General features: G+C 41.3%; 1 protein-coding gene across 2 annotated transcripts in view; it reads left to right on the top strand.

Annotated features, from left to right (window-relative positions):
- map2k5 (mitogen-activated protein kinase kinase 5) overlaps positions 1–23,621 on the top strand; it is a 55,058-nt gene that overhangs the window by 26,058 nt on the left and 5,379 nt on the right. Inside the window, exons 18-22 of one of the 2 annotated variants that reach the window (XM_034576473.1) lie at positions 3,691–3,717; positions 4,069–4,101; positions 9,207–9,268; positions 10,388–10,433; positions 14,591–15,251. In XM_034576473.1, coding sequence (XP_034432364.1) covers positions 3,691–3,717; positions 4,069–4,101; positions 9,207–9,268; positions 10,388–10,433; positions 14,591–14,617 — 195 coding nt within the window. In that variant the 3' untranslated portion in view covers positions 14,618–15,251. Of the gene's footprint in view, positions 1–3,690; positions 3,718–4,068; positions 4,102–9,206; positions 9,269–10,387; positions 10,434–14,590; positions 15,252–23,621 lie in introns of those variants that run through there. The other variant, XM_034576465.1, reaches the window with a different exon arrangement.

Raw genomic sequence — 23,621 nt, 5'->3', positions numbered from 1 at the left:
CATGTGAGGCTTTTAATATCCCAACAGTGTTTTGTTTTTTTCTTTTAGGTCATCTGTGTTTTTATGTTTATTTCAGTTTCATGTGTTTAGTGTTCTCTATCAGGTGCTGAGAGAAACCCAGTCTTTTTACAAGAGTTGATTCAGCACATGGCTGCGTCCTTCCTTGGTAAACAACCATCTGTGAGGCAGAGTACAGTCGTGATCGAGCTCTTCACTTAGTTTCTGTGTTGATTAATTGATTAGTAATTCTTAAACCGCGATGAAAAGCAAACATTTGTGCGAGGGAGCAAAGGTGTGCTTGCAGCCTTGGGCCTTCATTCACCCATTTATTTTAATTTGTTTTGTAAATGAATGGCGATCTACCCCTCATTGACTTAAATTGGGGGTGGCCGAAATATTAGAAGCACTTCTCCCGTTTTAGTTTCGGCTCTCCACTGTCATACAATTTTACTCATCTCAGTGTTAATTTTCCCCTTACTCCATATGGTGCTGAAGACAGTTCACCTGCAGGCTGTAGCAGAGCGGTGTGCCGACAGTGCTCGGATCCAGCTCGTCAGGCGCAGCCAGCCAAAGTCCTCGGGCCTTAGCTGTCATTTTTGCAGACGCTGGCACAGCTGTCTGTGCAAAACCCCCTGCTACACTTCACAGAGAACATTTCCGTACGGACTGAGGGAGAAGTTGTTGAAAGGGAGAGTGTGGCACAGAATCAGTGGCATCTCCAATGTAGACTAGACCCTTTAAATTCTGGGGAAGTGTGAATGCTTGCCAATGGCTTTAATTTGTGGATTTGTTGATGCATCATCTCTCATTCATTCTTTTGTATGTGTGTGTGTGTGTACACAGTGGAGTCATCACCTCATGTTTGTCATGATTAGAGATGGTCTCTTTAATTCCACTTCACCACATGTCGGGATTCATTTGTATTCTTTGTCAGGAGTTAATGGAGTTTTTTCACGGCTCGCTCTGAAAGTCTTTGAAGACACCAGACCTGATGTGATGTGTATACAGCCGCCAGCGCTATTGCTCCTGATTGATTTGTTGTCCTTTTGTTTGCTCTGTGGTTGTTTTTTCTTTCTCTCCGTTTTGTCACATTTTCTCAAATTTGAATGAATTTCTGGATGAAATACCAAGTCAGTTTTTTTTTAGCACGTTTGAGGAGCTTCCATTACACAGTGTAATACACAGTGATGTGTAGTGGATGCAGAAACGTTTCGATTTATTCCTCTCAGATGAAATGGAAGAGAACTTGAACCATAGTATGTACTGTATATGTGTTGTAAACACACAGTAGAGGATTGTCCAGGTCAGACGTGTTCACCACAACAGGAACATATCTGGTGAGGGCTTGCATCCAGGTAGAGCAGGAGGCTGATTGTTTTGTTTTAACCACATCTACAAGCTCTCAAATCTTTGTCTTTCCAAGTTGACATCTTCACCGGCGTCTTCTTCTTGAATGGCTTCTCCTTTTCATCCTGAGATATTTATATTCAGTGCTTGTCTGAAAGCAGCATTATTGTCACCAAATCATATTCAAACAATGCACCATTTCTACACAACGCACACCTTGCATCTGCTTCCTCCAGTGCAACCTGCGAGTTGTAGGATTAAATATATTTTGATCTACACTTGATAGAGCAGATGATGTCGGTCTAAATGTTCCACTTGCTGAATCTGAGTGTTATTGAAGCTTTGGATCAAGGATGAAAGGTTTTCAGTTTGGAGGAGATCAGAAAAGAGCTTCTGTCATCGCATGATTTTTAAAGGCCTTTGATTCCAGAGAAGTAAATCTCAGGTTAACAGAGTGAAATGCAGTAGTTGTTGTTGAGCTCATGATGAATAAAGGGAACAGGGAAAAGAACCTCAGCACTTTCCGTCTTCATGAAGTTCTCACTGTTGGGGCAGAGTCTCATAACCAAAACATGCTTGTTGAGACTGATGGTTTTTATATCGAGTTTTCAGATTTATTACCCATGAAGGCTTTTAAATCCTTGAGCATCTCTTAGAAGTGTTTATTGAGTTCCTCCAGAAAAGTAAAAGAAATCATTTGACATCTAAAAACAGATTTTGTTGCTTCTTATTTTCATGCTGAGCTCGCTGTGATATTTTTATATCACCAAAAAAAGCTTCATGTTTCTCAGAAATTGACACAAAGCCGCTGGAGTGGCTGTTAACAGGTTAAGAGGAAGAAGGAGTTGATGTTACACACAACTACAGTAATTTGGTGATGTACAAACACTCATACACAGTCCTTTAAAGATACAAACAAACCCTATAACAGCGCATCAATGTGTTTGTTCCTCTTAAATCAGATATCAGAAGAGCATTTGAAAAAGAAATGCCTTATTAGAAATTCTTGTTTAAGTATAAATGTTGTATTAAACAATGTTTACCCTCTGGACTAACTGATAATGAGATGTCTAATCAGCCCACAGTGATGAGAGACTCTGTTAAAAGATGCAGAGGGATTATCAAACATCTCTTTTTGCTATGTGGTCAAGCCACCTAGTATAAGAAGAATAAGTGCTCAATTATGCTTGAATAAGTTAGTCTCCCACTATCCAATTTCAACCCCTGGAGCAGCATGCAATTTTGTCCTAGTAATTATTTCTGAACAAATTAGTTTTCCATAGTTGCCTTTAATGTGTCTGAATCAGGCAAAACTGGATATAGAGGCAGTTTAGGAGTCTCTTGGTATTTACAGAGAGTGAAAACCTGTATTTAATTGAGTGAATCAATAAGTGCTCTAATGCACTGTCAAAAGACCCGGAGAAATGAGCTATTTATTTACCAAACATTCTTTGTCATTTAGCTGAGCCTAGTTTTTTAGGGCCTTATTTCATTTAGTCTGTATGATGAAGTTTTACATTTGGGTCTAAAATTAAATTTGTTTTGTCCTGGTGGATTCCGACCTGGAGGTTTTAAAATCCAAAGCTAAATGTTGTTTGTAGTTTCCCAGCAGCGCCTTTTGAAGATATTATCTCTGAGGCAGTGTCTTAAGTAGAAGTTCCTCATCTAACGTGTGTTCTTCAGTCTTTCCATGTTTTAGTTGTGACTGTAGAAAAAACTGGGAATTTTTGATTTGAACATTGTTCTTTGTTTCCCCTGATTTCCAACTCAAGATATATTGAGTCAATTTGTTTTTTCTATGAACATCTTCTCTTAAACCACTTTCCCGTTTCACCTTGTCCAAAAATAATAGCTTTCATCACCAGCACAGTGCTCGTTCTAAACCCGTCTGTTTTTCTGTTCTAATTGATATTGACTGAATCGTGTGTCCAAATTACACCTCGTTTCTTAAGATATACATATAGACAGATAGAAAAGGATTCCTGGAATTACGTGAGAGTGTTTTACCTGTGAAATAGACACAGTAAGCATTCTCTTTGCGAACCTTGCTCACATTGTTCTGTAACAGTTACCCTGTGCATCTTGATAACCTGGAGGGCAGGAAAGTACCACTCGGAAAATTAGCATTAGTGGATCTTTTAGCCCATTTTCCACAAATGAGAGCAGGGCCATTAAAATGTGTGTATTTTCATTATGTAAATGATCTTAATGCACACTCACAAATTGCCAACAGAAAAACAATAATTTTCTCCTAGTGATCATAATGTGTCCAAGTGTATCATCTTGATTATGACGCACTAATTACATGTGGGCTCGTCTCTTCTTCTCTTTGTTGCCCTACAGATTCAGAAAAACCAAGGATCTTTAATGGTAAGTTTTACTGCATTAAAACGGAGTGAAAGGAAACGCAGGTCTCCCACACTGTATCGTCAGTTACTCTTGGTTGGCTCCTTCATTTGAAAAAAAAAAAAATACTGAAATTGCATTTCTGCAATGAAATATTAGCTCCTGCTTAAACTGCTGGTATTACATTAGGTGCCATTATGGAATAATAAAAACATTCAGGAGGTGAAGGATGGCTTTGCCTGAGCTCACTGCATTCCATTAATCTAAGTAGATACTTTTTTTATCCCACTCAATTTTCCCCATTGCAAAGAAATTTCATGTTGGCTCGCTCGCTTGTTGTTTTTTTTTAATCTCCCTGTGTCTCTCCTCTTCCAGCCTCTCCAGTTACTGCAATGCATCGTTGATGAGGTGAGTCGTCGTCTTATGTGCTTTTGCATCTAAAGTCAGTCCTAATGGCCCGGAAAGCTTATATTTTGTTTCCTAATGAAGCAAACCAGTCAGGCGGCTTTGCTCCCCATTCACTCAACCCTTCACCCTATGCAACTGCCTCAGGCAACACACATATGCACACACACATTACTGCAGAGGTTGGACCTGTCATGAATGACACACACACACACACACACGTACACACAAACAAAGCTCTGAAGTCTGTATATTTCAAAGAGACGACCAAAGCCAGGACTATTCTCATGACTGCACCAGGTGTACATGTCTCATACACGGAGCAGTGGCACGTTACTGTCTTATTTGACTACTTTGGGTTCTGGTGTTTTTATCACCCCCTATATTGATTTTACAAAGGTAACGTCTGGTTTTTAAATGCTCTTGTTTTTCCCGACACACATGCAGTCTCACTTGATTCTCCCACTTGCCACAGGCTACTGTGCGATACACAACCCGGGCCTAGCCTTAAGAGTTTTTCCGTTTCTTTACATATGGATGTATTTTGTCTCGGGTCTGCTTACATCAATACACACCCTCCTCTTTCTTTTTTACCGAAGTTCTTTGCTGACATAAACTAATTGCAAAAATGCTGCAACACTTCCTCTCCAGCGTAAACCGGCTCCTCTGATAACCCCTTCACCAGCCATATCACACATTTAACATATAATGTCACTTGTCCTTAACTGCCTATGGATCGGCCCTAATTAATAATTAAATGCTTTTGGTTGTAATGGATTGACCTGGGCTGAACTGTTCATTAGTCAGCGAGACAGAGGCATCACTCAAAACTATTTTTCCTCTGCCCTTTGCCGTCTCCCCTTGAGGCGAGAGAACACTCTTTTGTCCCTGGCAAGCCAGCACCAGTTCACTGTCCCAGCTAATGCTGCGATTTGGAGGAAGAGACAGGAGGATGAGCACTGCTCTGAAAGATGAAGTCACTCAGAGATTGTAAAGGTTGAGGACTGCACCGGAGCAAGGATATACACTCATCAAGCACTTTATTAGGAACACGTGTACACCTCTGTGTTCATGTATTCATGTGACAGGGGTGCAAGGCATAAAGTTATGGAGGTTCGAGCCATGAACTGCAGTTAATGTTCACATCAAACATCAAGAACAGGGACGAATATGTGGTCTCGGTGACTTTGTGGTGGGATTGTTGATGCCAGATGGGATAGTTAAAGCATTTCTGAAATTTCTCCTTGAATTTGGCTGGTGCCTCGGCCACTTCTGCCATATGCAGCACGAGCGACGCCACCGAACCACGATGCAGTTCAGCAACGAATGACGTCACCCCATTCAAAGTGAATGAGCATTAAAAAAACTGAATTATTGAGCTGAACACTGATCTTATTTAGTGAATAATTCAATTCTGTATTTTTCATCAGAACTGTCTCACTTACTAAAGTTAGCATTGCCCGTTGTAGATACAGATGTTTTCTATGATTGTGATGTGTGTACATGTGACTTGTCCACTGGGGATTTGGAAGTTGCTGTAATGGCTGAATGAGTAATAGGCTCCTGTGAATGGATCATTAATATTCCTGTAGCTTGAGGTATGTGTGTGGTTTCTGTCCCACATAAACGTGGCTGAGAAAGGCTTGAATAAGTATTTGAGCCTCATGAGACTCGATGAACATTAAGTTGAACAATTAAAAGGTCAACAGATTTAACCTGAATGAATTTTAAACATAAAGGTGAAAACATAAAGGGACAGTAACCTGACAAAGACTCGAACGAGAGTGGCCTTGAAAATCATGGCATCGACAGAAAGATAACATTTTACAAAAGAGCAAAGCTGGTCACAAGTTACAGTTTTACCAGATAATATTTTCTTAAAGAGTCGTATCATCACCCACGTTACAAAAATATGTTTGTATTATGTATCTTTAAAAAATATATATATATAGTAATCTCTAATTCTAGAATTGGTGTCCTGGTTTTTCTCAATAATCCACAGAACAAACTCTCAGCAATTTTCCTTGGTGGGCATTGGTTTGAATTAATACTGGGATGAAGTCATAAAAATGTACATTGTTGACTGAACAAATGGATATAATATTTATTGCCTATGTAGAAACTGCTTTCATACAAAGACACAGAATTGTGTTTAAGGAGAATACAAACCTGGAGCCTCAAATGACGAGAATAACCTTTTGTAAGTTTTTCTTGATTTGGATCAATATCCATATGTAATATCAGATAATAATAATATATGACCAGATTTACACAAAACAATTAATTTAATCATATGTATCTTAACTTAAATGCAAATGATCCAGTGCATCGTTTTAATAGAAGCTGGTATTCGACTAAGACAGAGAAACATACTTGTTCAGCTCAGGTCTTGAAAGAGAAGTTCCCCTCAGTTTTCCTCCCATCTCTCTGCTGTCCACTCTCATTAATGTCTCTCTCCTCTTATTTGTTGAATAGCAAGTGGCTGCACTAATAAAGAACTCCCACTTTATTTTCAAGCCTGTAATTACTGATCTAATTTTGCCTAATAATTGCTTCATGGCAATGACATGTATATTTACCCGTACCCTTCTACCCTTGTAGTGTGCGCACCGTCTCATAGTGGAGCATATTGACAACCAGAGGAATAATTCACACAGACCAGCCACTTTCATCAGCCTGCTTGTCTTTTGTGCCGTCGCCTGCTGCCACATCAAAGCTGCAGCGGTGTTACTCTCAGCTGGAGACATGAATACATGCATAAAATGTGTGTTTGTGTTTGTGTCTGCAAAAAGGTGCATGTGCATGCAAATATGTGTGGAAAGTGCATGGAGAGATTTTGTATCAGATTTAGCCGACACAACACATAAATTGGTTGTGTAGTCAACATTTTGCACAAACTGTGGGTCCAATTGATCGTGTGTGTGTGTGTGTGTACACTATAGTACAGTGGTTGCAAATTATTTGGTACCCTCTTTCTGAACGAAGTGTATGCTCAGGCTTGGCGTGTGCAGAGCTCAAGGGCATTTGTGTGTGTGTGTGTGTGTGTGTGTGTGTGTGTGTGTGTGTGTGTGTGTGTGTGTGTGTGTGTGTGTGTGTGTGTGTGTGTGTGTGTGTGTGTGTGTGTGTGTGTGTGTGTGTGTGTGTGTGTGTGTGTGTACATGTGCTATGATATATTGCTCATCCAAGCGGCCACAGCACTATGAAGTGTAGTGAGATTAGAAGGAACCCATTCCTTTGTTAATTTAAATGGGTTCATGCGTCATGCTTTGCGGGAACCTGCCGATCAGAGCATTAAGGAATGGCAAACACTGCCCAGAGGTGTTTTTAATGGCACAGCAGGGGCTTCACGTGTAAAGAGGTTTAATTCCCTGAATTTGAATAAAAGGCCTGGTTGTGGGGCCCAGTCTTTAAGGTTTTTATTCATGTCTGAGTAGTTCGTGTCTTTGTTTTATATATATATATGATTGGATGTCACTGCTGTGCGGATTTTAAGTCATGTAGCTCTCACTCCTTCTATCGTCCTACCCACTTCTGAACTTGTCAGGTAGCACCTTTTGTATCTGAGGTAAACATCAGTGTGTTGTGCACATGCGGGTGTGTAGGAATGCAATACGTTACATTTCATCAGTCAGGGTTCTATGTAGGAAGATGTGACCTGACGCGCCAGATGGTTTGTTACACTGGACCATCTGTGAAGATTTAATTTGGAAAGAGGCAGGTGCTTTCAAAAACAACTTGGCAGGTGATTGGATGAGCCATCTGTCCATCACCATCTATAATGGCTGCTAACGCCAGTCGATAAAACTGCAAAAACATCTCATCTATCAAGAAAAACCAAGTGCCGTTCTTTGCTCTTCTTTCAATACAATCCACTACTGATGCTATGGTAGCGTCTGTGCTAACCTCCTTAGTAGCCATCATTGATGTCTTTTACAGTGAGTCATCACACCTCAGACACGCCCACATGGCTGCTGGTAGTTGTTCCCTCATTGTACAATGATTGGTACGAACCTTTGTGGTTCAGTAGTTCAGCCACTGACTCGCATGAAATCTTGCTGCTTTGCAAAGTTGTGGAAGAAATGTCTGTTCATAATCCAGAGTTGTTATATTTTACTTAATGCTAGTTTTCTCATTTGTAAGGAATGAGCCAGTTTATTTTCACATGTTTGGATATGAATATATATAAATCTATATATAAAAACAACAGGAAAATCTTATAGAATGATACCTTTATAAAATCATACTTTCTTAGTACCACAATTTTTCAATAAATATGTAAAATGAAAACATTTCTTTATGAAAATAAATAATTGGGAACTAGAAACAGTTTTGCTGTTATTTATTGGGATAGAAACAAAGGGAGAGAATCCAGATTTTTATTTAATGTTGCTATCGCTACGCATTGGTCAGCATTTTGTCTGCAGGGATACAGTTAAATTATAAAAGCTAGAACTTTTGACACCGGCAGAGGTAAGGAGGGAAACGAGCGGAGTGAGAGGAGGGAAATGGACGGACTAATGAGGTGAGGGTCAGTCTGGCACAGCTGTTGTACATGACACGGTTCATAGACCCTCCATTGACAAGATGTAGCAAGCATGACAACACACACGTAAACACAAACAGCGCAAATTAGTTTATTTTGGCAGCAATTTTCAGACATCACCATCCTCCTGAAATGATATGTGCATGTGAGTTTTGTCACAATTTATCCTCTATTTTCTTTTAAATTAAGTCAAACTGTGAATATTTATGCTTTGGCTGTTTGGTTTCATCTTTTATCTAAGAGCTGTCGTGTTTTTGAGATCAACAAAGATTAAATTTGTTTAATGTGCATATTAGGACCATGGCTCCTTTCCAGCTTATTACAGTCGAATCCAAACAGAAACCACTGTGAACAGGGAAAAATGACTCTTGTTGTTTGAGCAGAGCAGAACAACCACAAACATCAAAATTAGAGTCACCAGTTCAGTTTCCGACCAATTGCAAGATATGTGAAGTTTGTTAAACACTGAAACCTCTAACTAATGATTTAAATGGCACTGTACCATGTTATCATCATTCCATGTGAAAATGAAAATTGTGTAAAGATGTTTTATTCCTCTTCACAGGATCCTCCGGTTCTTCCCGTTGACCAGTTCAGTGAAAAGTTTGTTCACTTCATCACTCAGTGGTGAGCCGTCTTTGTCACTGTTTAATACATTTTTATCCAGATAGACGGAAATGGTTTTAATTAATGCCTTCCACTTTTAAATGTAATTTTGTCTGTGTTCAGTGATTATTGACTGTGTGGTGCATTTGTTTGCGATCCTACTTTGCAGCAGCTTAATATGTTTGCCACGGTCAACGTTCTGAGCCCCACAGAGCCAGACTGAACAATTACAAAGACCACAAGCTGCATTTAACATGAGCTAAAGTATTATTGTAGATGAATCAAAGGTATAAGGGTATACAATGAGATTAAAGTGCATTTGCTTGTGTGCGTCGATGCATTGTGGATTTAATGGTTTTAGCTGGGGCATTCAGTGCAGCTGATATTGAATAAAAAGCTGAAAAGAGGAGTGATTGATTTATCTAATGCAACAGGACAAAAACAATGTTTACACTGGGTTTGCCTCTGATTCATTAGCCTCTGTATTGTAACCTTTACAGTTACACAGACATCTGCAGACACACTCCAACCAAATGCAAGCTGTGTGTGTGTTTGTGTGTGCGTGCACGCTCAGTACTCTCTAGCTGGTTATACCAGCTGTTGTTTAACCCCCATGCCACCCTTATTTACTTAAACAGCCCACCTCTCTCTCAGGACAGACTGAGGTACAGGTGACCTGCTCTGCATTGGTGCAGGACCAGCACCAGGTTCTCCCGGCTATTCTTCCAGGGTCATGGCCCATTCATTGTCGTACATAAACCAGTAACATGACTGCAGACAAGTCCCCAGTGTGGGTTGTTTTGACATATTGTGTATACACACCGTGGAGGACACTCACAGAAACAAACACATAATAAATCAACTGCCCCAGTTGTCGTATTCTGAGTAATAGGAAATATGAATTGAACTTAGAATGAGTAATTAATTGATTTCATTTGAAATAAAGGTACTGTGTTTTTAGGCTGATGTGGTTTTTGTCTATGAAACTGTTTTCAGTTTCTGTGGAATGAATAGTTTTGTTTCATTCCTCCTCTTGAACATTTATGCTGTTAAAATGAAAGAACAAAAACATGTCTTGGTCTCTTACAAACACAGTTTGAATTGTGGCTGGATATAAACTGCTTGTATCTCTTTTTTCAGTATGCGGCGGCAACCCAAAGAGAGGCCTGCCCCCAACAACCTCATGGCAAGTTAAACCAAGCCTTCCATTAAATAGTTCCAAGGACCACAAAATATAAGTTTTGAATAACTGTGTACATTCAATTCAACATAATTTTATTATCTCTGTAGTTTTGGAAGATACTGTTGTGTTTGGCGCAATAATTGGGTTGTTGTGGGTCAAGGACACCCCCCCCAAGTTGTCATTTCTGTGTGGAAACAACAGCGATGAACTTCTTGCTACCTATGAAAGATGTCAGAGAGAGGGCAGCTAGAAACCTTGAGACAGGATTAAGATCCACTTCAGTAACAATTCCTTTAATTCACTGCATGGGAGCTGAACTGAATGAATCAGGCCTAGCTGCTGCACAAGAGTCACATAATTCTATCTTAGCAAATTAAGTTTTATAGCCTAATGAAATTTTGAGCAAGGGACAAAAGGAAAGTGTGTGTGTGTGTGTGTGTGTGTGTGTGTGTGTGTGTGTGTGTGTGTGTGTGTGTGTGTGTGTGTGTGTGTGTGTGTGTGTGTGTGTGTGTGTGTGTGTGTGTGTGTGTGTGTGGATAAATGCCCAAGATATCAACTATCAAGAGCTTTTTATAAGCTAGAGCTAGTTTATAAACACAGTGAGGACATTTTGGCTGGTTATCTTCTTCAAATTTTGAGTTTTGACTCAGTTATCAGGTTTAGCTAGAATTGGGTTTGGGCTAGTGGCTGTGCGTTTTTGTGGGGGGGTTTGTCGAAGCTTCAGTTAACATTCATGCTGCGCATAACTTAAATTTTTTTTTTTATTTCACTGTCAAAATCTTCAAGGTTTACTGTCATTTACGTGACCTCATGTCTCATCTGTAAATTAGAATTATAGAGACCAGCACTGTTTTTTTTCTACATGTATTCAGTTTTACATTCATTATACAGAATCTTCACCTTTTGATTATACATACACTTAAAAAATTACTTCAGTTGGTTACACACAAGTTTGCTCAAATTAAAGTTATATCAACAAAATTAATCTTAAATAAATAATTGTTTACATAGTTTTTATGTATGTATCATGCTTCCTTAAAATTAAAACAGGAGATATTGAAATGTTTAAGTGAGTGGAAATAAATGATAAATCTATCCATCCATCTCCTGAAGAGCTTGTACTGCTGCAGGTGTCACAGGATGATTCAACAACTTTAAACTCAAAAGATGCTGTAAAGGTTCATGTCCAATAAAAAAGTCACACGATAATCAAAGGTTCTGAATACTGTATTTACGCAGATGAATCAATTTTAATTTTAAATTGTGAAAATAAATGCAATCAAAGAGGACCAATTTTACGAAACAAAAGATAATACAATACAGACAGTAGGTGAAATACATTCAGGGACATTTCTTTGAGTCTGGTTTCTAACATGTAAAGATCTGAAGCACAAAAATAATTATTCAGGTCATATAATCAGGCATAAGGTCAAGAGTTTTAAATTGTTTTCCTCCATACAATTGGTACAGTAGGCCTTTGAAAAGATATTTAAACTTTGATGTGAACAAACCGTAAACTTGTGGTTTTTATTATGCCATACAATTATACCATTTGTCCTACACTGTTTTAAACTGGTGTATTTATACTGTAAAATATTCAGGTGTCTTCCATATTGCACTGTCATTGCCTCCAAACTGTGGTGCTGCTGCGTAAACAGCTAAATGAAACAAAAGGGATACCTGATCCATTCGGCAGATGAATGTGAAAATAGTCAAGTGGCAAATTGCACACATTGCAGTATTTTGGACAGTGAAACTCAAAAAGAAAAGAAAATCAAAAAATACAAATCACATTTGAGGGAAAAAGGACGACTGCTGAGAGAGAATGAAGCAGTTGTGATTGTTGGTGCTGTTCTCCTCTGAATGTTAGTGTGAAGGCCATCGGTTCTGTGACTCTGATTGAGTTGAGCTAGTTGAGCTTGGTCAATGCACTCCTCTAAGTTCCAGCTCTCCCTGTCAGGAGAAGCCAAACCTTCCAATGTGGACTCTGATTTTTTTTCCCAGTTTTTACCGTTGTAGCATTAACACATTCGACCACAGCAGTTTGCACCAACGGCCTTTTAAGAGTTGCGACATGCTCGGTTTTCTGTGTCAGCGCCAAGGACAGCGACTGTCGGGTCCACAGAGAGCGGACGGGTGAAGGGGTGTGTTGCGGGGCTGGGGGGTGTAAATGCAGAGCTGCTAACAGATTGTATGTTCTCAGTTTCACACCAGAAAGGAGGAGTGAAGGGAAACGTTGTCGAGACACTCATTGGGAATTCTTGCCTTTGGACAAAAGTGGTTCTCTTCAGGGCGAGACCACGCGGGACTGTTTTTGAGGAAGTTGCTGCTCAATTTTATGTAACTTGTTCACCTTTATTTTACCACAACTTCCATTGTTACCGGTTTGTTTGTCTGTCTGTTATATATCAGTTGATTGCTAACTAAACCTGGTGGAAGGATGTGGTATGAGTTGTGAAAGAACCTGTAAAATTTTGTTGCAGTTCCAGATCAGGGGCCGGTTCCAGGAATTTTCCGTCACTTTCTTTAACATTGTGATATTCTCAACATTTTTTATTTATTTCTCAGAGAATAACTCATGGATCTTGATTTTAAAAAGTAGAGGCATGTTTAAGGTACTGGTATTTATGTGTGTGGGCATTTTGGTGCAGATCCAAATAAAAAATATGGATCAAGTGATTTTAATTGTGGTTTCGTAAGGTGACTGCTATGAGTACCTTTCTAGTTTGTGACACTTTTTACTTAAATAATCATAAATACTGAATCTGGCACTTTATTGTCGTGCAGAGGATCTTGATAGTTTGACTCTTTCTTATTCTCTTTACATACTGGGGCTTTTATTTTTGCAATTAATTCATAAAAGCATCAACCAATCACTGTACACTAGTGTAGTTTTGGCTACACAACAACTTAGCAGAGACGCTGCTGTGGATCAACAGGATCCTGGTTTGTTCCTGTGTCTCCTCAGATGTGGCCCTGACATCTCCAGCAGGACCTCAAACTCACATCCTCAAATTCAAATTAGCCGGCATTATTAAGTTTGAGGCAAAGTGTCTTTACTGCTCTTATCCTCATACCTTGAACAAGAATACAATCATATTTGATGAGCCTGAACTAGAAGCTCTTTTCCACAGTGTGTTCTTGTGATTTCTTTCGTCCTTCAATACTTGGTTTCACAAGCAGTTCTTAATTCAAACCCACAATAATGCAAGGACAAGGGTTACATCAAACTCCTATTACCAATACTTATCAGACAATATCAGACCTCCACCAATGAATAGCCAATTTATCATCTGTTTATATGAGCACATTTTATCATCCAGGACCCCCCTGTAAACCCAGTTATCCAGTTCTACTTCACTGCAGCATTGTTACTCTGTAAATACATATTCTATGCAAAAAAAAGGAGAAGGTTCAATTTTGATGTGTCTTGGATAACAGAAATTTGCTCTTTGTAGTTTATCAAACTGGACCACGGATATCTGGAAATCTGTTTGTCATAGTTTCTTTTTCTTTTCTCAAGAAGAGGGAGAACCTCAATGCTTGTCTTCATTTTATCTCCCACTGCAAATCTTTGGAGTAGATAGAATAATAAAATGCATAGGACTCCGCGTGCAAGGTTTCTGTGCATGACAATTTTTTTATTGGATTTATATCCATCGTCTAGACACTTGACAGAACATACCAGTTGAAAGATCTGGTAAATTGAATGATTCTGTCTCCACGGATGTACGAGTACACAACATCTACACACAACCCGCAAAGAATATTTGTTGCTTAGATGAACAAGGAGTTTTTCTTCTTTTCTTCTCCCAAAGTATCGACTCTGGGTATTTTGGACGTTTCTTCTTCAATTTTGTTGGAAAGCATCAGTGTTCTTACAACGCATCTCTTTTCATCACTATATACAAAGTATTTTTCAACCATACACGCTGTATTTCAATCTTTCTAGTTTTTAAATGCTTCAGGTGAACGTAACTCACACGGTGACATTTTCAGCTCTGTCGTCCACATTCCTCCTCTGCCCCAATTTATTCGTATTCGTTGCGATCTCTGTGCTCTTTTTCAAATTCTCACTGTTCTCTCTTGTCTTTTTTTGACTCCCTCCTTTCCTCGACCCCTCTCGTCTTTCCTTTACCTATATTTTTGTCCTCCTGTAGGCCTTTCATTTCTTCCTTTGCCCGTGATGAACTGAAATATAAGGTCATGGATGCCTGCCTCGGTGGCACCAGCCTGCTGATTGTCTTTCTCGCTCCTCCTCCTCCTTATTCCCTCTTTCCTCCCCATTCCCCCAGCCTCCCAAGTACATTAAAACTCTTTACCTATTCTATCTGTATGTTAATGCACCTTGCCACAGCTCCCCTTTCCCCCTCTTCGTCGGCTGTACAGAAAGTGCGACCATTTGCTCTCAGTTTTTATCTGTGCAACTCATTTCTCCCGGTAGGTAATGCGGGAAATCACACACAAGTGTACACACTGAGCAAATAATGTGATTTTATGACCATACAAATTCGACCGGTAGCTCTAGTTTGCTCATCAGGTTTCAGCATGTGGTTTCTCTAATCACTGGTATAGCTTTTATTGATGTTGTTATTGTCACTGGGATTTGAGCCTATTAGACGTTCTTTAAAGGGCTGCTGTTTGATTGCGTGCCTGCTCTTGATGGGTTCTGTCCCTGAAGCTTGACGCAGTCTGTTACAACTAGTGTTGAATTTTTTAACAAAGACAGCGACTAAATATGTTCGTCAACGACCTTTTCTTTTTTTTCCACGACTGAGACGAGACAATGACTAGACAGCACTGACGTCGTTGAATAACTGTTACTGTATCAGCAGACGGGCACTCAGAGAGCGAATACCCCCACCAACGCACAACACTTCCCTTATGAAGCCACATTTATATTTACTAGATGCAGATATTTATTCGGATCTGCACCACATTGTACACACACGTAAATAACAGTCCTGTAAACATGCCTGATATCTTTCATCAAGATCTATGAATTGTTTTAGGCCAAATCAAAGAAAACGTTGAAAGATACCCTATACCCCAAGTGGGGGGGAAAATCCCGCATTCGATCCAGATCCACACCAAAATTTAACAGGTTCTCTCTTGACCCATACCGCATCCGTCCACCAGGTTGTGTGGTAATCCGTCAAGTAGTTTTTGCGTTATTATGCTAACAGACAAAAACAACCTCCATGGCAGAGTTAAAAAATGAGGACAAATTATAAATTATTTCTTACATTTTTAGTTGTTAGTGTCTCTTAAGCTCTAAAAAATATATCAGCCACTTTGAATGGACTTAATAATGTCACAATGTTTGGTCATATAATTTTCATTGTGATCCGTCAAGCAAATCAGCTGTTTGTTATTTGATACCTCAGCAAAAAAACCACAACACCAGTGGAAGAGTTGATCTGAGGCCGGTTGGTTTACACCATGACTCATAATCCGTTTGTCAGTTTGTTGGACTCTAATTAATCAAGAAGAAATCTCTAAGCGAGCCCCGTCTGGAGCGTATCAATCTCAGTGCTTCTCCTGTATCAGCAGAGGATCTTTTCTCCCATTTCTTCTAAGTCCCCTCTTCTCTAAAGAATCGCATGATGAGCCATCAGAGAGGAAAGTGAGTGTGTTTTTCTCTCCTTTTACTAATGCATCTTTCATTGTGGGACACCCTATCCTGTCATCATAAGCTAATGACGTGGGTGAGCCGAGGAGACTTTCCATTGGCCCGCTCCCAGGACGTTAGCTGCAGGTATTTGGTGATGACCCATCCTGTCTGAGGTTTCTTGCTTTTGGTTCTAAACAGGCTGTCTCTCTCCTCCCCCTTTTCCATCAATACACAGCCGACCGTGTGCAGCTTCGTCGGCTTATTTATTAAGCTTTAAGACAAGAAGGAGAGAAAATAGTTTTTTTTACATTTAGCCTCATATTTGTTAATTTGTTGAAGCAAACATTTTATACATGTTTTCATGTTCTGTTGATTTATGTACGAGAGAAGAAGAACAACAACAGTGATGGCCCCCCCGCCCTGATATTCTTTGATTGGGATTTGATGGACATTTCATTCCCCCCCCCCCTCGTCATCCCTCGCACCCCAGCCAGCAGCCTTCAAACAGCCTTTTAGCACCCTTGTCAATGCAGCGCTCCTATTCTGCTTTTCTATTCATACGCACACACGCAGACACGCGCACAAATTCCCTCGCCCCCTTTTCAACCCTGGAGACACCAGATGAGTCCCTCGGTTTTTCACAAAGGAAGCCCTCCTGTCTCTGACACACACACACACACACACACACACACACACACACACACACACACACACACACACACACACACACACACACACACACAATTTGACCACTGATAGAGCCAGTATCATAAACTGTGGATGTGTGTTACTAACAAATTCTCACTAGTTAATATCTGTCATTAACCAAATCAACATAGTAACCACTCACCCTAATAATACACTCTTTTTATTAGTTTGCTCTTACTTTTAATTATCTCCTTGTTTTTCATTCAGTCATCATGACATGTCCACTTAACACTTTATTTGAATACCATATCTCAAGGCGTTTTATAGAGTAAGGTCGAGACTTTACAACATTATAGAGAAACTCAACAGTTCCCACAACAAGGAAGCTCTTTGGTGAAAACAAAATTTTAACAGAAAGAAACCTTGACCAGAACCGGGCTCCATGTGGGCGGCCATCTGCCTCGACCAGTTTGGGGTGAGTGGAGAAAAATGGGGAGGAGAGGAGAGGTGGAGAGACCTGGACCAGTTGCGTAACCGTAACATTTAAACTCTGTTAATAACAGTGATATTCATCAATGTCTCAATGTTATTAATAATGGCATCACCAGTTAATGATGATGTTGATAATAATAATAGTAGTTAACTAATTTAGATTGAGCCACTGTCATGTTCTTTTTTCCTTAGGTAGAGATGGTAGAGTCGGTCTGGTTCAAGAAAGTATTTATTTAGAAGCAATGAACAGCTACTACATAGCTATGGGCACTCAACGTACAACCCGCAAGCCGCCTAATACCGCCAGGGAAGTCAAGAGTCGCCCCGAGCGGACGGTGGGTGCAATATTTATAATAATAGGTAGAACTTCAGCAGGAGGGGGAGTCACGTGGCTAGTGCACAGGCTGGTCCCAGCCTCAAGGCACTGGAATTCGCCAATGATGAGGAGCCACTCCCAGTTTCGTCCCTCCTTTGACAGTAGCTGGCACAAATCTTCACATTCTGACAGTGTTTGGTTTGGTGTTTTAAAACAAGCCTTGAATCGGCTGACAGCTTGTGAGCTTTCAGTATGGCATGCGCATTTTCTAGACAAAACCACGCCTTTCCTATCTGTCCTTCAGACCCTAGTGGCCGCTGCTTGAATTCTTTCTAAGGGTATGTCACAGTTTTTTAAGAAAACAGTGCATTCATCTATGTGTGATTTTTGAAATAAAGCTAATGGAGTTTATGCTGTAATATAGTAAGTTAGGTATGAGAACAAGTTAAAGTACAGTGTATTGTCTGCCACAGATGTACAGTCTTCTCAAACAGGCATTATCAGACAGGTGCAAGACTGAACTGCGATGTGACGCACACACACACACAACAATCAACTTCAAGATTAAAACCAGCCAGCAACGGCTACTATCAGTCACTATGTGAAGGCCACACATTTTCCCACCTATCCAGATTCAGCCCAAACGGCCCCATCCCCCACCCCTGTCCAACCTACTGCACTTGTTTAGAGTTCAGTTTCATTGCCATCTTCACAGACACATATTCAGAAAAACATAGATTTTAGTCTTAACCAATAGTAAAAGGAAAACATAGATTTTAGTCTTAACAAATATTCAAAGGAATACATAGATTTTAGTCTTAACAAATATTCAGAGGAATACATAGATTTTAGTCTTAACAAATAGTAAAAGGAAAACATAGATTTTAGTCTTAACAAATAGTAAAAGGAAAACATAGATTTTAGTCTTAACAAATCCCTCCTTTCACACCATTTCATGGTGTGAACAACTTACTGGGGATTATCCACGAACTCCCCAACCTCCATCTCATCCAATGCAAACCCCTCATCATCATCATCACCACTCAACAAAAGCAACTGATAGGGTGGGGGAGGGGGCTTGGTTTCCTTGGTCAGCGCCGTGGTGATGAGTCGGTTTAGCAAGGTCCTAAAGCAAGGGATGCAGTAGCAGCCACAGGTGACTAGGATAGCTGAAAAGATAGCTAGGGAGAGGAGGCAGGATGCAATTAGCCCTTTCCATTTGCCGAATGCAGTGTTCATCCAATTCTGTAGGGGGTTGTTAATTCCAGAGTCTGCGGCCATGTCCTGTGCCATGGTGCGTAAGGCGGAGAGAGCCCTGGTCACTGAGCCATCAGGGGCGGTATTGCTGGGGATAAATGTACAACAAGAACTCCCTATCATAGTGCACACTCCACCCTTTTCTGCCAGCAGGAGGTCTAGGGCCATTCGGTTCTGTGTGACCATAAGGGACGTAGGGGCGAGCTGTTCGGATAGGCCTGTTATGGCGTCGCGAGTAAGGTTGGTGAGGCGTTGGAAATTGAAATGGACGTAGTTAATGCGATCCACGTTTTTGTTGGGAGTTACCCATATCCAGATAGACACAAATCCCGCTGCAACTTGATCCACTAATTTATATTGGTCTGGAACACCCCGAGGAAACCCTATGGTGTCTATGTATGTGGGTGAGTCCTTATTTAAGTCAAAGTGCGTAGTTCGTCGTCGACGGGTGCTAGTGGGTGTTTCTGGGCGGGGAGAGAGGATAGTCAGGGGCATGGCCAATTGAACAAGTGTGCAGGAACCCTTCCACTTTGAAGGAAGGCGGTTCCTCAAGCGTTTTCCTCCACAGTACCAGAAGAGGTCACTGCGGGCCCACCCCAGCTGTGTGGCGTTGTGCCAGTTGGTAACATTGATGGTTCTAGAACACCAGGGGGACGGTATCGACCCCATCTCTCTGTGAGTTGAGTTACCTTTTTTAGTCAGACACGTGTAATTTCCCTTTACTGGAGTAAATGTAGGGGGCACCGTGTTGTTTGGCGCCGGGGGAAAGAGTTGACTGAGAGTAGAACAGTGGGCGGGACTGGCTCCCATGTGTAAGCCATACATACAATCAAAACCGGGTCGATCCGAGTCTATCAGTAGGGGGGCCGGGGTGGTGGTTAAGGTGGGCCGGGGCTGACTGCAGACTATACAATTAGTGAGGTTTTGGGAACGGGCGGTAAAGTGGACCCATTTTAGCCATATGTTTTCATCAGTGTATCCAGTCTCTATTTCTACCTCATCTTCAACGGTATTTGAGTCATAATATTGTACATCAGGGGAGCTGGGGGATGGTGGTGGTAAGGTGGATTCAGGGGGAGAGTTTGTGGCGCTAGTAGTAGAGTTACCAGACGGGGAAGGGGAAGGCTGAGTTCTAGGGGAGGAGGAACGGACGTCTACCCTAATGATGCCCATTGGGTCAGCTCCTGTCATGTCTACTCCTAAAACCAAATAATAAGGACCTGTTGGTGCGGCTCTTTTAGTCAATTTGCTATAGTGGAGATGTTTAAGAGTCATTAAGAGTCTATTGTCGGGTAAACCGGCAGGCGTGATCCTCCGGGTGATGGTGATGTTTCTTTGGAGCTGTCCTAAGGGGGTTTGTGCATTGTATCTGTGGGTGTAACCCTTGGGGCCTGTGTTCCACAAAACGTGGCTCCAGCTGCCACACCACTGGTTTTGAGTGAGTTCATTGGGGTGTCCGGGCAGAGCACAAAGGTAAATGTCATATCCTTGGTAGGCTTGGGTATTTTTCCCACAACTAATGACGTTACATAAGTCGAAGGAAACTACGGTGGTGTGGTCTGAATGAGCAATGATCTGAATTTTAGCCTCGTAGGGGTCTTTTTGTAGAATAGATATTTGCCTACGGGCCCGGTGGTAAGCTGGACCTGTAGTGGGACGGGGGTTGGGTGTGTAGTTGGTCGGGGTGGAAGAGGTGAAGTTGTCATCGGATGAGCGTGGTTGTGGAGACATGGAGCCCAGCTCCCATAGAATGAAGGGAACCATAAACACAAAAGTGATTAGTATAGCACACGCCAAAATCTGTCCGTTTCCCCAGGTGCCCCCTCGGCGCCCAACTTGTAGCCGTTGATACATATTCATGGTGTGCATGCTGAGGTGCGTAGCTGAGTTTAAAGTAGAGTATACAAGCTTATATTTGGAAATAATCCAGACAAGACATACAGATAGACCCTCCTTTTGTGGTCAATGTATTACTTTAAGATTTTGAGGAGGAGCCGGCCAAATCAATAGCTACTTCTCGTAAAGACCGAGAAGGTGGGTCAGTGGGTGCACAATGTGTGAGGTGGTGCCAAATTGCTCCTGTTTTTCCTTTTACTCGGATCGCATGTGAGGTACACTCTGTTACCTCCCAAGGTCCTGTCCACCTAGGGTCAAGCCACTTTCTCTTGTGAACTTTGACCCTCACCCAATCACCTGGTTTTACTGGAACAGGAGTCTCCGTGGGGGTCTCGACAGAACGTCCAGCAGCCGCCTAGACCTTTGCAGACAAAACTTCAGTAAGATTAGTTAAAGCTTTCATGTAGTCAGTCAATTTCTCCTGACATACATCCAACCCGGGTCCATAACCAGTGTCTCGAGGAGGCCCTGGCATGGGCCGTCCTGTGAGAAGCTCATGTGGGGATAGATGGGTGACACCATTGGATGAACTTCTTATTGACATGAGCGCCAAGGGCAGTGCTTCAACCCATGACGAGTGAGGTGTTGTGATATGCTAGTGCTGTGACATGTTGCTGTAATGTGTGTGTATCTGTGTGGGTCGGGGTTGGTCGTGTTGGTATGTCAGGGGTGTGTATCTCTAACTGTAAAAAGTTCCCGTCGTCATTTGTCTCTTAGTGGAAAAAAAAAAAAAATTAAAATTAAAAATAAAAACACAAGCCAATCCAATGCTGTCAAACCAGTTGTAACCCGAGCTGTAATGTCCCTTGGTCTCCCCCAGGTGGCAGGCGTACACCGCTAGTTGTATGTTCTTTTATCCTTCACCAGATGGCGACCTCGCTCTATTTTTCTTATTTCGTTATTTATTCTGTCTCTGTCAGCCGGGTGACCTTCCTCTTGTTATCTCCTCCTAATTTGGTTCTCACTCGTTTTCCACACACACACTTTCATTCACATTTGTATCAAACTTAGTGCTGTGTCACCATAGTTCCTTTACATGAAGTTCATATTAGGACTACTCGGATCAGTTCCATTACCCACACATATTAGTTACCTTAAGTTCTTTAATCAATCTCCAAATCGCTATTGTTTAGTATTTAATAAATACCCACACATTCAGACCTCTTAAATCTTATATTTTTTATGTTGTCAGTTTTTTGGTCTCTGTCAGTCTTTTTATTCTAGTCAGTTACTTCATCTGTCAGTCCTCGTAACACGTTATGGTCCCGGCATCTTTTAATTTGTGCCCGATTCAAGCAACGGTGTGTCTGGCTAGTTAAGCTCCTCACTCGTCAGTGCCGGTAGCCCCTTCCTCCAGTTCACACCCTAATCCCAGATTAGGTTGCACGGATGCAATCTATTGCATGAATCGTCTGTCTTTTCTCCAATCTGAATTAGTTTTAAGGGTTCGTGCGTCACAGGGTGTGGCGCCCGTCCCGCGCAGGTCCTAGACCTCGCTTTGATCTTGTTTCTTCTGAGCCAAGACAGGGTCCCGGACCCCACACAAGGTCCCTGACCTTTCACAGGGTCCCAGACCTCTGTTTATTTTACATAGCCCCTCATTGCTTCCATAAAACACAGAACGGTATAGTTTACCTCCTTTTCTCCTCTCCGCACACTCACAATCTATATCAATGCCTATATAACTAATGCAGAATTTGTTTTAACAGGTTTCTGCTTACCTTTTAGGTTGGCGCCTTGTGAGTATGTAGAGAATCGATCGGAGCGGCCTCGACTTTGGGTTCTGGCCTTTCTGGTCAAAAGTTCCCTACAGGATCACGTCGGGGTCACCAAAAGTTGTCGTGTTCTTTTTTCCTTAGGTAGAGATGGTAGAGTCGGTCTGGTTCAAGAAAGTATTTATTTAGAAGCAATGAACAGCTACTACATAGCTATGGGCACTCAACGTACAACCCGCAAGCCGCCTAATACCGCCAGGGAAGTCAAGAGTCGCCCCGAGCGGACGGTGGGTGCAATATTTATAATAATAGGTAGAACTTCAGCAGGAGGGGGAGTCACGTGGCTAGTGCACAGGCTGGTCCCAGCCTCAAGGCACTGGAATTCGCCAATGATGAGGAGCCGCTCCCAGTTTCGTCCCTCCTTTGACAGTAGCTGGCACAAATCTTCACATTCTGACAGTGTTTGGTTTGGTGTTTTAAAACAAGCCTTGAATCGGCTGACAGCTTGTGAGCTTTCAGTATGGCATGCGCATTTTCTAGACAAAACCACGCCTTTCCTATCTGTCCTTCAGACCCTAGTGGCCGCTGCTTGAATTCTTTCTAAGGGTATGTCACAGTTTTTTAAGAAAACAGTGCATTCATCTATGTGTGATTTTTGAAATAAAGCTAATGGAGTTTATGCTGTAATATAGTAAGTTAGGTATGAGAACAAGTTAAAGTACAGTGTATTGTCTGCCACAGATGTACAGTCTTCTCAAACAGGCATTATCAGACAGGTGCAAGACTGAACTGCGATGTGACGCACACACACACACAACAATCAACTTCAAGATTAAAACCAGCCAGCAACAGCTACTATCAGTCACTATGTGAAGGCCACACATTTTCCCACCTATCCAGATTCAGCCCAAACGGCCCCATCCCCCACCCCTGTCCAACCTACTGCACTTGTTTAGAGTTCAGTTTCATTGCCATCTTCACAGACACATATTCAGAAAAACATAGATTTTAGTCTTAACCAATAGTAAAAGGAAAACATAGATTTTAGTCTTAACAAATATTCAAAGGAATACATAGATTTTAGTCTTAACAAATATTCAGAGGAATACATAGATTTTAGTCTTAACAAATAGTAAAAGGAAAACATAGATTTTAGTCTTAACACCACTCATTCCAACTTCTTTGCAGTTTTTGAGCTGATTTCTTCAACAGTGCTGAGCTTTACTTTGTGTTTCATGGCTTTCATATCATGT

This window comes from Hippoglossus hippoglossus, chromosome 3 (assembly GCF_009819705.1).
Source record: "Hippoglossus hippoglossus isolate fHipHip1 chromosome 3, fHipHip1.pri, whole genome shotgun sequence".
NCBI classification, from domain to species: Eukaryota; Metazoa; Chordata; class Actinopteri; order Pleuronectiformes; family Pleuronectidae; genus Hippoglossus; species Hippoglossus hippoglossus.
Note: the sequence above shows the minus strand (reverse complement) of the source record. Positions and strands in the feature narration are given on the sequence as shown.